A 13,738-nucleotide genomic window follows, 5' to 3' on the forward strand; every position below is an offset into this window, starting at 1 on the left:
CTCAAACCATTATATAGCAGAAACTGTCTCTGATCCCTTACCCTCCTGTATTTACTTCTCTGTTGCTGGGGTCACAGGTGTGTGGTAGGATTTTAACTAAGGTAGTCTAAACCTCAAGCTGTAATGCGCAGCACTCACTGTATTTTACTGCTCAGTGGTGCTATGTCAAAACCACTGTGAAGGTACAACACCACAAATACACCAGCACTAGCAGCAACAAAAATCATTTACATAGCAGCAAAATCATTTACCTATAAAATATGACGGCGCCATCATCACAGATATAAAGGGGCCAAACATTGAGGGTAGAGACCTTAGGATTCCAGTCCAAATCTTGATGGATATCAAGGACAGAAATATCACAGGGGAAGGTTCCCCTACCCTAAGGAGAAAAAGAATGACTCAATGAGTCACAGCACAAACCACATCTGCAGTACCCCAACACTGGGATGCAAATGTTTTCAGGCTTTACCTTGGCGAATTCAATGTCCTCTAAAGGAATCCCACTGATTTCACTCAGCTAGAAAAGAAAGGTCATATGTAAGTTTATTTTAAAATGATTTTTATTGAGAATTTATCTTATCTTTTATAAAATTAGCTGAATTTAAAAACTAATAAATTTGATTTTAAAAAATCAGAAGAGACAGCGAACCTGCTTCTTTGCCCATGATGTAAATCCCATGCTAGCACACTCCTTCCAGACTCTACTTTACACATATCACATGCACACATTTCTAAAAGTATAAAGTTCTATTCTGAGCTAATCTCTACAATAGGATCTCTATTCAATTCACTTTCCTTTGTTCATTTAGCCATACAGCAGTTTAATAACTTAATTAATCTTAAAAACTTGGGACAAAGTTGACCAACTAGTGAAAAGGGAAGGTCCTACTCTAGACAAATGAAAACAAAGTAATTTCAAAACATAATGAGCTAGCTCTAAGAGACCCTAGTGGTACAGGGTATCAAGGTATGACAGAGACCAAAAAAGACTCTGACAACAGAGGCTGGTACTCACTTACTACACAACAAAGGAAAACATGTATTAGCTACTTTTGTTCAAATGAACTTACCTTCTCTCGAAGTTCATCAACACTATTGCTTTCCAACACAAGCTCCTGGAAGGGATCCAACTTCATCTCTGAAGGCCTCCACCGTTTTGATAAAATGGCAAGCTGTGACATGGACTTCATTTTCTCTACACCTAAGGACACGCAGGATTATACTCAGAATTATATTTTCTCTAAGGGCTTATTTATAATCTTACTTTTCCTGTAGCTCCTAACTAAACACAAAGGCCTACCTTTTCTTTTTTTTTTTTTTTTAAAGATTTTATGTATGTGTCTCTGTATGGATATGTTTATGTAAGTGCAGGCACTCACGGAGGCCAGAAGGTGCCAGATCCCTTGAAGCTGAAATTGCAGAAGGTAGTGAGCTGCCTGATGTGGGTGCTGGGAATCACACACAAATCCTCTGAAATAGCAGCAAGATCTTTTAACCACGGAGCCAACTCTTCAGCCCCCTTTAAAAAAATTATGTATTTATTTAGTATGTATGGGTATTCTGCCTACATGCATTATCTATGTACATTTTGCCTATATGTATTTCTTTGTCTTATGTGTATCTGCCTATATACATGCCTGTGCCCTTGGAGGTCAGAAGAGAACATTATATTCCCTGGAACTGAAGTTACAGATGGTTGAGAGGTACCATGTGGGTGCTAGGAATAGAACTTGGGTCCTCTGCAAGAGCAGCAAGCGCACTTGGCTGCTGAGCCATGCCTCCAGCTCCTGTTCTTTCTTTAAAAGGAGATGCACACACAACCCTCCACTCTCAGAAGACAACTCTCAGCTACCACTTGCCTATCAGTGTTCCTAACTGACACTGCCTCCTCCTAACTCCTGTCTCACACTGCTTTTCCAGTCACTTTCCCTTTAGGTCTTTAGTCTCCTCCAGTGCCAGTAGCTGGACTCCAACCTAAACTACCACCAAGACACCTTTATTCTATCCTTTTTATTCACCCAAATTATCATCAATCCCTCTTTCATTGAAGCCAGAATTCAGTGTTGTCAAAATCAGCTCACCTGTCACTTACCTCTATGGTAGACATATATACAATTTCTATTGTGGCTAGCTAGTCTCAGCAACTAGCAACTTAAGAGTGATACATCTGCTGCTCCGTTCCTCCTCCCAAACTGCGCATGTGGTGGGCAATCTCTAGCTTATCCATGTTTATAGCACCAGAGACTAACAGCAGCTTGTAAATTATGGCTGAATAAATGTTGGTGGGGTTTAATCACATGATTCATTTCTTATCCATCTATTTCGATATTAAAATGTGTGCTGACATGATACAATGATGGTACCCACTTCCAAGTACCACTTTCTGTGGCACTGGCCTATTTATGTGACCTTCATGATCCTGTCTCAGTCTGCTCAGACAAGGCTACTATTTTCTTAGTCCTCAGAGATTCAAGAATACCTGCATACGGCATGTGTCTGGTGCCCTGGTAGTTCTTTGTCTCCCCAGTTATCATGAAATTGGAAGTTTACCTAGTTAAAGTTAAGCTGATTTAGATTAGAAACAGCTAGTAAGAAGGGCTACTGAACTCTCTTAAGAACTATCTAGATTGTAGACAAAAGTGACACCAAAACACAAAGCTAACTGTTCACCTCAATGTGATCTCCCTGAAGTCAACTCCCCTCCCCCTACTACTCTTCTCAGAAGAGAATTTAGTAGGTCCCAGTGCTAAAAGTGAAAGTGGAAATTATGGTGGACACAAGTACTGCTTCAGGTCACTGTCATGGGCTCAGCTGCTTGTTCTAACAGACAAGGAATCCAAGTCCCAAAATAACTCAGAATGCAACAATATTACAGTTATAGTATCAAATTAAAGTAAGTGGGTGGACCACTCAAAATGACTAGTGTGTTCTAAAAATGGGGGAGTTTGGGTATAGACAAGACCGCACAGAGACTACCATGAGAAGAAAAGAAAGATGGGGTAGAATACCTATCTGTAAGCCAAAGCTAGATCACCAAGCTCTGGAAGCTAGGGGAGTGGCATAGAAGATACACCTTCCCAGGAAGGTCAAGAAAAAAGAAACAGATCAACTAATGCCTTGACCTGTGACCTCAGTAAAGACACAGTTTTTGCCATTAAGCTGTCTTGTTGGTAGCACTCTGAAGCAGCAGTAGCCTGGGTCAGTATCATAGCTGTTTTCAACATCTTTGACGAATTTCCAGTAGCTATTCTCAACATAAGATATGGGACAATGATAAAGAAAATAATAAACATGCCTAAGAAAATACCAACAGAATTTTCTGCATAATGAACCAAAAACATATCAAACTTTTAAATTATAATTTTTATGTATGAGAAAAAGAGAGAAAAGAATACATACTAGAAGGCAAAAGACAAGGGTTATCTTCTATAAATAATGCAGCTATGTTAGGGATTGGGAAAGAAGGAAGAATCTCAGGAATGGAGCAAGAATTTTACCAGTCTCCAAAGTCACAGCCTGATACTGACAAGGACAACAATACTGCACTATACAGCACACTTCTCACAGCACAATCTGGGATTAGGCACTAAGGGATTAGGTTTCTATTAGCTCTATGGTTTAATTGATACTTATTTCTCCAAAAAAAAAAAAAACAACGATAATACCATCAAGAACTTCCAAGAAAACTTCCCAGTTGCTGGAAATATTAATATCTTCTTCATAAATATGATAATCCAAAAAGACAGTGCCGGGGTTCTTCCATGTTTTTTTCCTTAGGCGAAACCTAAAAATGCAATAATATACTTAAAACTGCTACAAATTGAAATATTGAATTCAAAATTTACATTGATTAGACACCAAAAATGAACTGTATTCAAAGTACAAAATAAATGGTTATTCATTAAAATTCAGGGGTGATGCAGAAGCAATGTCTCTAGTACACGACATTCTGTATTCCCCAGGGAAATTCAGTCTAGCACTTCTGCTGACTAGTCCTAATCCACTCTCCAGAGGAAAGAAGGCACAGCAGAGTGAAAGGGCCAGTGCTGGGGCCTCACTTACCTGTCAATGCTGAGGTCTAAGCCACACTGCTCCCTGAGTTGAGGAATTAGTTCCTCTTTTGATTGCCGCACAGTCATGCCTTTAGCAAACACAGCGTCAAGCAGAAACTTGCATGGCTAAGAATATAAACACACGATTACAACTTGTGTGTCACAGTGAAGCAAGGGTTAAGAAGACATTTTATTTGTTCTGGGCAGTGTGACAAGGAAGGGCTAGACAGAGTTTAAGGATCTGTCTGCTTGCTCTCAGCATTAGCTCCATAACTTACAGGCTCAGCAACTGTAAGGAGCCTTGCTTAATAGCTTATGCCTCAGTTTTCTCATTTGTAAACTAGTGACAGTAGCTTCCTTTCAGAGTTATCACGATGACAGTTAATCTAGGATAATGCACTCAAATTTCCATTTTTTGTCATAAAATTGACAATTTTGAAAGTAAGAAGCACAGTTCCATGGATTTCAATGAGGGAATGTGCATTCAATCTCCAACACGACAAAGGACTCAGAAGAAGCATATGAATGAAAATAGAATGATAGATGATTGATAAAGCACTGTTCAATTAATAAAGGCATTGTATAAAAAGTTCACAGCTTTCAGGTTTGTCTCCATCACTATATGCATGAGCAACTTGGAAATATTCCTCATCCTTTGGGTAATTAGGCCTAAGTCTTATAATAAACTGAAATATTCTGATTACTTCCTAAGCTAGCCTGCTGAGAGCCTATACAGAATTCATACTGTGACCTTGAGCAAGTTATTTAACTTCTCTGTGCCAGGTTCTTCATGTACAGATTGGGAATACTAGACAGGATTAACAGAGTTAACTGATGGGGTTTAAATGAGTCTTTGCAGGAACTGATGTTACACAACACTAAGGGATGGCTCTAAAACCATGATGACCTTGGATACAGAGGGTACCTCCATAGGCCAGCAGCCATCCGCTTGTATCACAGTACCATCCTTCCCAGAAGGCAACCATAAACACATCTATCTCCCTTTCAGTGCTGGAAACTCCTGCTTACTCCTGCAGTGTGACAGTACACCATGCCTGTTTTGTAAATCTGACCTCACTGGATACAGGTCACTTGTGTACTATCACAGCAGAACTGAGTACTGCAGAAGAGATGAGACAACTAGAAGCCATCTATGTCTACTGTAGGCAATTGTACTCTCCTGCTGTCTGGTGTCACTCACCTCTGGCTCGTTGACCAAGAGCTGGCACACTTTAACTCTGTATTCTCCCTTCTTTAGGGCTCTCCCCAGTCGGATTGTGATCTATGAATCAAGAACATTCTTTTAGATGTACTGGCTCAGCAGGGCAGCCCAGGCTCACTTTGTTGTTAGCTTCTGGTTTCCCAACCCCCTATCTCATGGGCTCCTGGGTAGCAGGTACACTTTCACCTCTGATTCCCCACCGCTAAAACTGTAACTGACACAGTTAACACTTAACCATTACCTGTAGGGTGAACAAGCAAAGAACAATATAAACACCCAGTAGCTGCCAGCCACCTATCCTTGGGGCTACCTACTTCACCTTCATTGGAAGCACTGCAAGCTGCTCTCAAACCTATTACTTAAAATGGACTAACTCTATAAGGATTATCGTAATCAACCTTAGTATCATCTGAAAATGATGAAAGGGTCTCATTCAGTCGGACGCTCTCAAACTCTTGGTTGCTGGTGTACACTCGAAAAACCTTGAAGTGAGAAGAGAGGACTCCAACAAATGGCTCTAAATGCTGTTTGAAAGCTGCCAGGGTGATTCTCTTATCAACATGCACCATCAACCCTAAGAAATAAAAAACAAACAAAACAGGAACAAAAATGTGAACTCAGTCTTTGAGTGCTGTAAAACAGACCACATTTCTTATTATACTGTCAATAAGAAAAAGTATTTCTTCTTTTGGCTAGATTCTTAGGTAGCAACACTGAATTAAAAAAAAAAAGACAAAATATAAACAACTCAGGGGGAGACTCAAGACTCAATAGGTATAATCTACCAAACTCTAGGCCAGTGGTTCTCAACCTTCCTAATGCTGTGCCCCTTTAACACAGTTCCCTATACTGTGGTGACCCCCAACCATAAAATTATTTTCATTGCTACTTTATAACTGTAACTTTGCTACTGTTGTGAATTGTAATGTGAATACTTTTGTTTTACAATGCTTTCAGGTGACCCCCACTCCCACCACTGCTGTTCTAGGGAGTCTCTTAAAACACAAATGTTTCTAGTTTCACACAGTACTAGTTCTGGCCATGCGTCTGGGTCACACACCACTGCTTCCTCTGCTTACTAGCCAGGAGATGCAGGGTACAACTGGCTTCCATGTCCCTGTTTTTTTATACAGAAAATGGTGATGAAAGCATAGTGTCACAGTGCTGTGCGGGAATTCAATGAGCTTACACATTTATGAAGCTTTTAGAATAGTGCCAGATTTATAGCAGCTGTCTCAAAATCTGGCGGCAATATCATCTGAAGTAATAATTCTGGGATTTCTACTAGAAAAAATATTGGGCTAGCATACTGAGATGCATGTTTATCATGTGGTTGAACTATAGCAGGATTGTACATAAATGGCCCATTGTTCAACCTTTCCCCAGGCTTAAACTGAAACTCTCTTGGCATCATGACAAGATTACTTCTCATAACTATTTTTCTTTTCTTTCTTTTTTTGAGACAGGTCTCACTATGTAGTTCTGGCTGGCTTAGAACTCAGAGATTCACCTGCCTCTACTTCCATGCTGGAACTAATGGTGTGCATCCCCACACCTGGCCAATAAACTATTTTTCTATATTTCTTTCTAATACCTACCCAGTTCAATCTTCTGTACCTTATTAGTCTCTTGTAGAATGCATCTAGCTATCTTAGTCTTCACATTTTAGCAAATGTGGTTGCAGGCCTAATTCTTTTTCTCTTGTAATAAGGCAGGTACCAAACTCAAGAGCAACTATGCTTCCAGGCTGTTCCTCAACAAGGCTATCTTGTCAGTAGGTCCCCCCCCTTTTTTTTTCAACTTTACAAAAGGTCATAAAAATTTCTGGTTCACATTCTCAGGCCAGTTCAAATCCTGGGTGGATGAAACATTCTGGATATGTTTATCAAGTGAATTAATCTTCACAGACTACATGCCTGGTTACGAAACAGATATCACTGGATGTAAGGAGTGTAAACTAGGAGAAAATATGGACAGGGATGTGCTTGAGCTTGGTTTACTATGCAACATTTAAGGAGGCTTTTTTTTTAAATTGCTTAGAACCCCAACTTAAAACTTTAAAGGAATGTCCCCAAATGTTAATCTTATGGCAAACAAGTTTACATTTGCAATGTTCAACAAGACACTGAAGATTCTGAAGGAGGTGTGTAATGGAAAGGGACTGGAAATCAAAAGTTGAGGGCTTATAGGTAGGGGTCCAATTTGAGCTTCAGTTCTACCATAGGGTCCTATGAGCCCAAAACAATACTTAAAACGGAAGGCCATTTGGTTCCTTGCCTCAATTCTGGTAATGCTATGTCACGGGGAGACACAAATGTTGGTTACTGAATCAGTCTAATCTGGAGCTAAGCACCAAGCAGGCTTGGTTTCAGTGATCTCCTAGCTCCTTTATATAACGTGTGATTAGACTTCTCTGTACTTGCAGCCTCAGCAAAGACCTACTTCCTGCAGTAGATGTAACTGTTAGAGATGACCATCACACCTCTTTTCCTTTCTGCATCTAAAATCCAGAGGATTCAGTGTCCTCATAATACAAATTCAAGTATTTTTAGGATACCAAAATTATATGAAGACACTTCAAAGCACATGTGTTACATCCATTATTTGGCTTCCTTGTTCATACCTAAGGGCTGTAACTGCAACTAGGTCACACCAGAACACTGTTTTCACAGAGAGGTAATTATTATTCCCTTAAGGAGTTCCTGAAGCATACCAGGTGGCTTAAGGATCAGCATTTTAGATACAGTCCAGATACTGCCTAAGTCAGCTGCCAATACTGTGATGCTATGTATGATAAATCATTCTCGGGATATGGAATTCTTTGTCTGCTAGACCTGACCACTATACCACTGTGAATAGGCCATCACTCACAGTCCACTTTCCCAGCACTTACTTTCAAGTCACTGAGGATGGCAGTGACTCAGTCACAGCAGAGATAGTTGGTAAACCTGGCTTCTGGCCAACATCCCTCCCTCCATCTCCAAGCCTTTTCTAAATATCAAGATCAATGGAGAAACTTTTCTTTGCAAATAAGCCTTCTGTATGGTCTCTAGTAGCCTAAAGAGATGGGAAAAGTGGTTTCCCCTCACAGCCCTGTCTATTATTTCAGTGAGCTGTAAGACTAGCCTACTACACATTTCTAGAAAGATTAAACTGGTCAGTAATCTACCTTTTAAAATGTTTATTAACTTTCCAAACAGAGAAACGAGACTTTAGATTTTAACTCCAAGTGTTCCTGCTGGATCCATGCTGAGGTAAAGGCTACCAGCCAATTGATTTTTTTCTGTCAACCAGAAACTTCCAAGCTCTTCCTCCAGAGAGTAGCTCTCCTCTTTCTCAGCACTTTTATTGGCTGACTGTAGTCAATGCAGTTGCTATTTGCTAGTTTTCTTGTCAGGAAAAGTGACAGTGGCATCTAGGTGGTGGCTTATAATCAGAATGCCAAGTTAGAATCCTAGCAGCATAATTACTAGGAATATGACCCCGGACAAGTAAACCTGTTTGAACCAGGTATTTAACCAGGGAAAACAGCTTTACACACTTGCTGAGAGGACTCCATGAAATCATGCACACTAGTGAGCCTTTTGAGGTAGCCCTTGGATGCAAACTTAAAATGCATTAATACAATTATATGAAGCAAAATTATACTGCTTCTATGTTACCATCTTGGCCAGAAATCTACATTTTTATACTTGAGTTTCTACAGGACATATATACAGATGTCAAAGGATTCTGGTGTTAGTTAGAGCTCGGTAGTTACTATGCACGTTTATTACTGATTACTTTCATTTAAAAGGCAGAGCTTTCAGTCTACAAGTCATTTCTTTCTTTTCAGAGAGCATGTTTCACATTTATTAACTTTCTCTGTATGTGTAGGGGAACACAGAGGGCATGTGGAGGTCAGAGGACAACTTGTAGTTTATTTCCTTCCCCCATGTGGACTCTGGAGATAAACTTAGGTCATGATGGCTTAGCAGGAAGCATGCTTGTCTGATGTGCTATCTCACTGGGCCAAGTCTCCTCTTTGTGCACTCATGTGTTCAAGTCTGCATGTACATGCGTGCTGCCTGCTTATGGAGGCCTGAGAACACTCTCAGGTATTGCTCCTTTGGAGCGGTCTACCTTGTTTTTTGAGACAGAGCTTCTCATTGGCCTGGAGCTTGCCAAGTAGTTGGTCTGTCTGGACTGAGAGCCCTAGGATCTGCTTATTTCTGCTTTCAGAGCTGGGACTACAAGTGCGAGTGTATAGCACCACACCTGTTTGTTTTTTACCTGGGTTTCAAGTATCGAATGTAGGTTTTCATGATTGCAAGGCAAACACTTTACTGACAGGCTGTCTCTCATTTCTTCTTCTAATAACTATATGGGGCCTGAAACCTAGGGATTCTCTTCCAAGGATAAAGGAAACACGCACATTCAGTTAGCCTCACGGGGACTGGAAAGCTGGCTCAGCAATTAAGAGTGCCTGGCACTCTTGCAGTGGACCAGAGTTCAGTTCAACACCCATGCAGGGCAGCTCACAGCCACCTGCAATTCCTGCTCCAGGTGATCTGATTTCCTGCAGGACCTATTGCCCCCCCCCCCACATAAGTAAAAATAAAATCTTAAGGAAAAAAAAGCCTTATATGCTGTGGCAGTCCTGCTGCTGACTATATGGATGTTACATATAGATGTTCTTTTTGCCATGCCTCTATCCTCTGTGAGCTCCAGTTCTCTAATATGTTAATGGAGGCGTTGCTTTAGTAATTCAGAGACACTTTGAGAAATAAACTAAAAAACACAAGAGTATTAATCTATGCTTTGAGTTTTTTGAAACAGAGTCCCACTACGTAGCCAAGGGTGGCCTAGAACTCAGAGATCCTCCTGCCTCTGCTACTCAGTGATGGGATGAAAGGGATATTTCACCAAGCCAGGCTACTACATGTTTTGTACAGAGAGAGTCTAGTAAGTATTTAACTTTTCAGAAAGCTGCTTCCTTTTCATACTTGGGAAACAAAATGTATGGGTTCTTCCTTCTTCTCCCCCCCCCAAGACAGGACTTCTCTGTGTATCTCTGTCTGTACTTGAACTCAGAGATTCACCTGCCTCTGCCTCCCAAGGGCTGGGATTAAAGGTGTGTGCCACCACCACCTGGCCAAAGAAATCTATCTTGACTCTGGCTTGTTAACTTCTGGCTAGTTCTAACCTGTGGTTATGTAAAAATTCTTTCCAGAAGTTTCTTTTACAACTCATGCAGTTCTACAGTGTGGATATGTCTGCTGTTACTACCTGTCTTAAATGCTTATGCTGACAAATCTCTCTCTCTCTTTTTTCTTTTGAGATCTGGAACATTCAGAACCCTAGTTTATATCTTGCCTACTATCAAATTAACAAAATTAAAATAACCAATCAAAAGGGTTGGGATGTGGCTTAGTGGTAAAGCACCAAGTTGCACCCTTAACAGCACACAGAATAAAAATAAAAAAAGACCCAGGTAATAAATGAACCCTCACTCTCAAACCCCCTTCCTTTTGCCACTGAATATGGATGTTTAAAGGATGCAGGAAAGGAGTTGTTTGCTTTGAGACATAGAAAAGAGGTCTAAAAAAATTTTTTCCCTGCAAACTGAATAACAATTTTTCAAAGCCATTCAAACAATACAGACTATTGCCACTGTTCTTGGTTATCCTCTATAACTTGATAGTAAGACCCTAGTGCAGAAGACACCATATATTCTGAGTCATAGGACATAGAGAAATCAGGCTGGTACCGACCTGAAATTTTCATCTCTGTTGGCTAACTTTCAAAATGCTGGAGGGTTCTATGCATGCTACTAGGGTTGAAAAATAACCAGCTGTCTTACTTAGCTGTGAATCTGGAGATCAAATAAGGATAGGCCTGGCAAGACTTGCCCACTACTGCAATGGTAGTATATATGTTAATGGGAATAACTAACCACTTTCTGATTGGACTTAAGGCCTGCTCACAAGACAGGACTCATGTTTGGTACCATTAACTGGGTTAAAATCCAGTGGCTGGCTAGGTCACAGGCCCTAAGGGAGAACTTAGTACTATTACTCTGCTAAATGGACATAAACTGCCCCTTAAGTACTTATAACATTATGTTATAGAGTAGTACATCTCTCAACCCTCATCAGAGAAGCCTCTTCTTGCAGTGGATGACAATTAATACAGAGACTCAACTGGTCAGTGTTTGAGAATAAAGGTCTATGGAGTACCCAGTCTTAAACGGGACAGCTATATCATGCATACACCCTCCAAGGCTCAGGAACACTGCGGAAAAGGCAGTGTTAAAAATTTAAGAGCCAGAGGTAGTAGAGGTCTGTAACCAAACATCTGCCAGATGTGACAAGGCCTCTGCACACATAAATTAAAAGTGGTTGTGACTGCATTTACAAAATCAAGACAGCCAAAACCCCAACATGGATGGGTAGGGTTCATAGTATCAATCTAGTTGAGAAGCTTCTGGCAACTGATGTCTACTGGAGAAAGAAGAATCGAATTTTCCTCAGGGATGTGGCCTCTGAGAGGCTATTCATGCTCCAGTAGATGACCCTATTACTATGCATATATAACAGCACTAAGTGGACTCAAAGGGCTTACACATGGCACATGAAGCTGGGAGAGAAAAGTGGTGGTAGTAAGAAGTAGAGAATGAACTGGAGGAGAGGGAATAAGGGTAAATTTATCAAAACACATTAATATGCATATATAAACTTCTCAAAAATAAAATCTTTAAAGCATCTGGTTTCTTTAGGGGTGAAAGTGTATACTACCTTTCAAGTATTCCTTGGCATTCTTACCATAGACTTTCCTAATACTGGTTACTCTTCTACTTAACTAGACACAATTACTGGCTAAATAAAGTACTGCGCTGCAAATGAAAGAAAAGTCAACTATCTTACAGTTCATAAAATTACCGTAAGGTAGTCTTAGAGCTAAGCAATGGAATCCTAATCAGAAGTTAAGTGAGAAACACACGGATACTATTTCAAAGAGCCTTCCTCTCAAGTACATACATTTGTGTCCTTCCCCAGAGCCTTCATCTGCAGCGTAGGGGTCAGCTTTGAAGTACATATACTGCATTTCCCCCCTGCTCTTGCCACTCTCGTCATATTCACTGTCAGTCCCAGAATCTTCTTCGGCTGTGTCCCATGTCTCCTTTTTCCCTTCGTTTGCCTTAGTTCTTCTACTACTTGTGATACTGTGAGAATCAAGTCCATTGGCCAGAGGAATCTGAGCGCTGTCTGCATTGCACAGAGTGTCACTGCTGTGACTGGAGCTAAGAATATCACTGTCGACTGAACTTGTACTCCGGTCATTATTCACATCTGAGTCCGAACGCTCTTCAGACTGAAAGTTTTCTGGGTCAGAAGTCTGAATGTGCTGTTCAAGTTCTCGATTATCCACAGAGGTGGAAGAGCCCCTCTCATTGAGAGGGGACTCAATATTCTCAAAGTCACTCGTCTCAGTGCTTTTGCTGCTGTCTCCATTGTCTCCATCCTGCTGCTGCTGCAGTGACAAGCTTTTGAGTTTTTCAGTGCTTTCTTCTAGAATAGCATCCACAGACTTTAAGTTCCCTGAAGGTCCTTTGACTCTTTCACAGTCATCATCCACATTACTAGAATCACCTCCAGCTTTCTGGTATGCTGTCCTTTTGGAATATGAACCTGGTGATTGTTCAGGCAGCAAAACAAATAATCGGATTGTATTTGCATGTCGATCCAGAAGTTTCCACAAGTGGGAGTCTGTGAAGGCTGCCTGGTGATCCAGAGTCTCAGAGCTTTCAACAAATACCTAAACAGTGAGTGAGAGAGTTATACTCCATATGTTAAGTGGCATTCTTATTCTTTATAAGACCATATCATTACAAGCCAGTACACAGTATGCTATAAAATTTGTGACATTATACATAAATTTGACCAGGCATGGTAGCATACACCCAATACTTGTAGGACAGAGGCAGGATGACTGTCACAGGCTAGCTTGGTCTATGTAGCGAGTTAAAGGCCAGATAAGGCAAATACATGACTCTGTCTCCAAAAAAACAAAACAGGAAATTATTAATTATTAATTATTGACATAGATTTGGCAATAATTAATGTATGTTGGGTTTTGCATAAAAAGATAAACCTATTACTATTTAATAAATGTCACATAGTTAGACTATTAGTTAACCACATAAGGAAAAGAATGGGGGAAGAAAGAACTGCTCTGGCACTCTTTACCCTAAATTGGCATTATTATAGTTTAAAATATTAAAAATATTAAGTTATATTTTTAAAAATTTGTTATGCACACAAGTGTGTATATGGTGTGTGTAGCACATTTGTAGAGTTCACAGAAAAATTATTTGAGGTAGTTATTCTTTCTTTCTGCCACATGTGTCCATGGGATCAAATTTAGTTTGTCAGGTTTGGCCAAAAGCATCCTGTACCTGATGAGTGCTCTTGTCAACCCA

The 13,738-nt window shown here is 40.3% G+C and overlaps 1 protein-coding gene across 3 annotated transcripts in view; it reads right to left on the reverse strand.

The window, feature by feature from the left end:
- The window catches only part of Usp47 (ubiquitin specific peptidase 47), an 80,954-nt gene that overhangs the window by 2,198 nt on the left and 65,018 nt on the right, over positions 1 to 13,738 (reverse strand). For all 3 annotated transcript variants that reach the window (XM_040756257.1, XM_021230453.2, XM_005075670.4), the window contains 8 exons: positions 12,297 to 13,074; positions 5,676 to 5,851; positions 5,257 to 5,337; positions 4,066 to 4,181; positions 3,669 to 3,787; positions 1,074 to 1,204; positions 473 to 520; positions 252 to 382 (listed from right to left, as the gene is read on the reverse strand). In XM_040756257.1, the coding sequence (XP_040612191.1) occupies positions 252 to 382; positions 473 to 520; positions 1,074 to 1,204; positions 3,669 to 3,787; positions 4,066 to 4,181; positions 5,257 to 5,337; positions 5,676 to 5,851; positions 12,297 to 13,074 (1,580 nt within the window). The remainder of the gene's footprint in view (positions 1 to 251; positions 383 to 472; positions 521 to 1,073; positions 1,205 to 3,668; positions 3,788 to 4,065; positions 4,182 to 5,256; positions 5,338 to 5,675; positions 5,852 to 12,296; positions 13,075 to 13,738) is intronic.

The sequence above is a fragment of the Mesocricetus auratus genome, unplaced genomic scaffold (assembly GCF_017639785.1).
Source record: "Mesocricetus auratus isolate SY011 unplaced genomic scaffold, BCM_Maur_2.0 Super-Scaffold_4256, whole genome shotgun sequence".
NCBI lineage: Eukaryota > Metazoa > Chordata > Mammalia > Rodentia > Cricetidae > Mesocricetus > Mesocricetus auratus.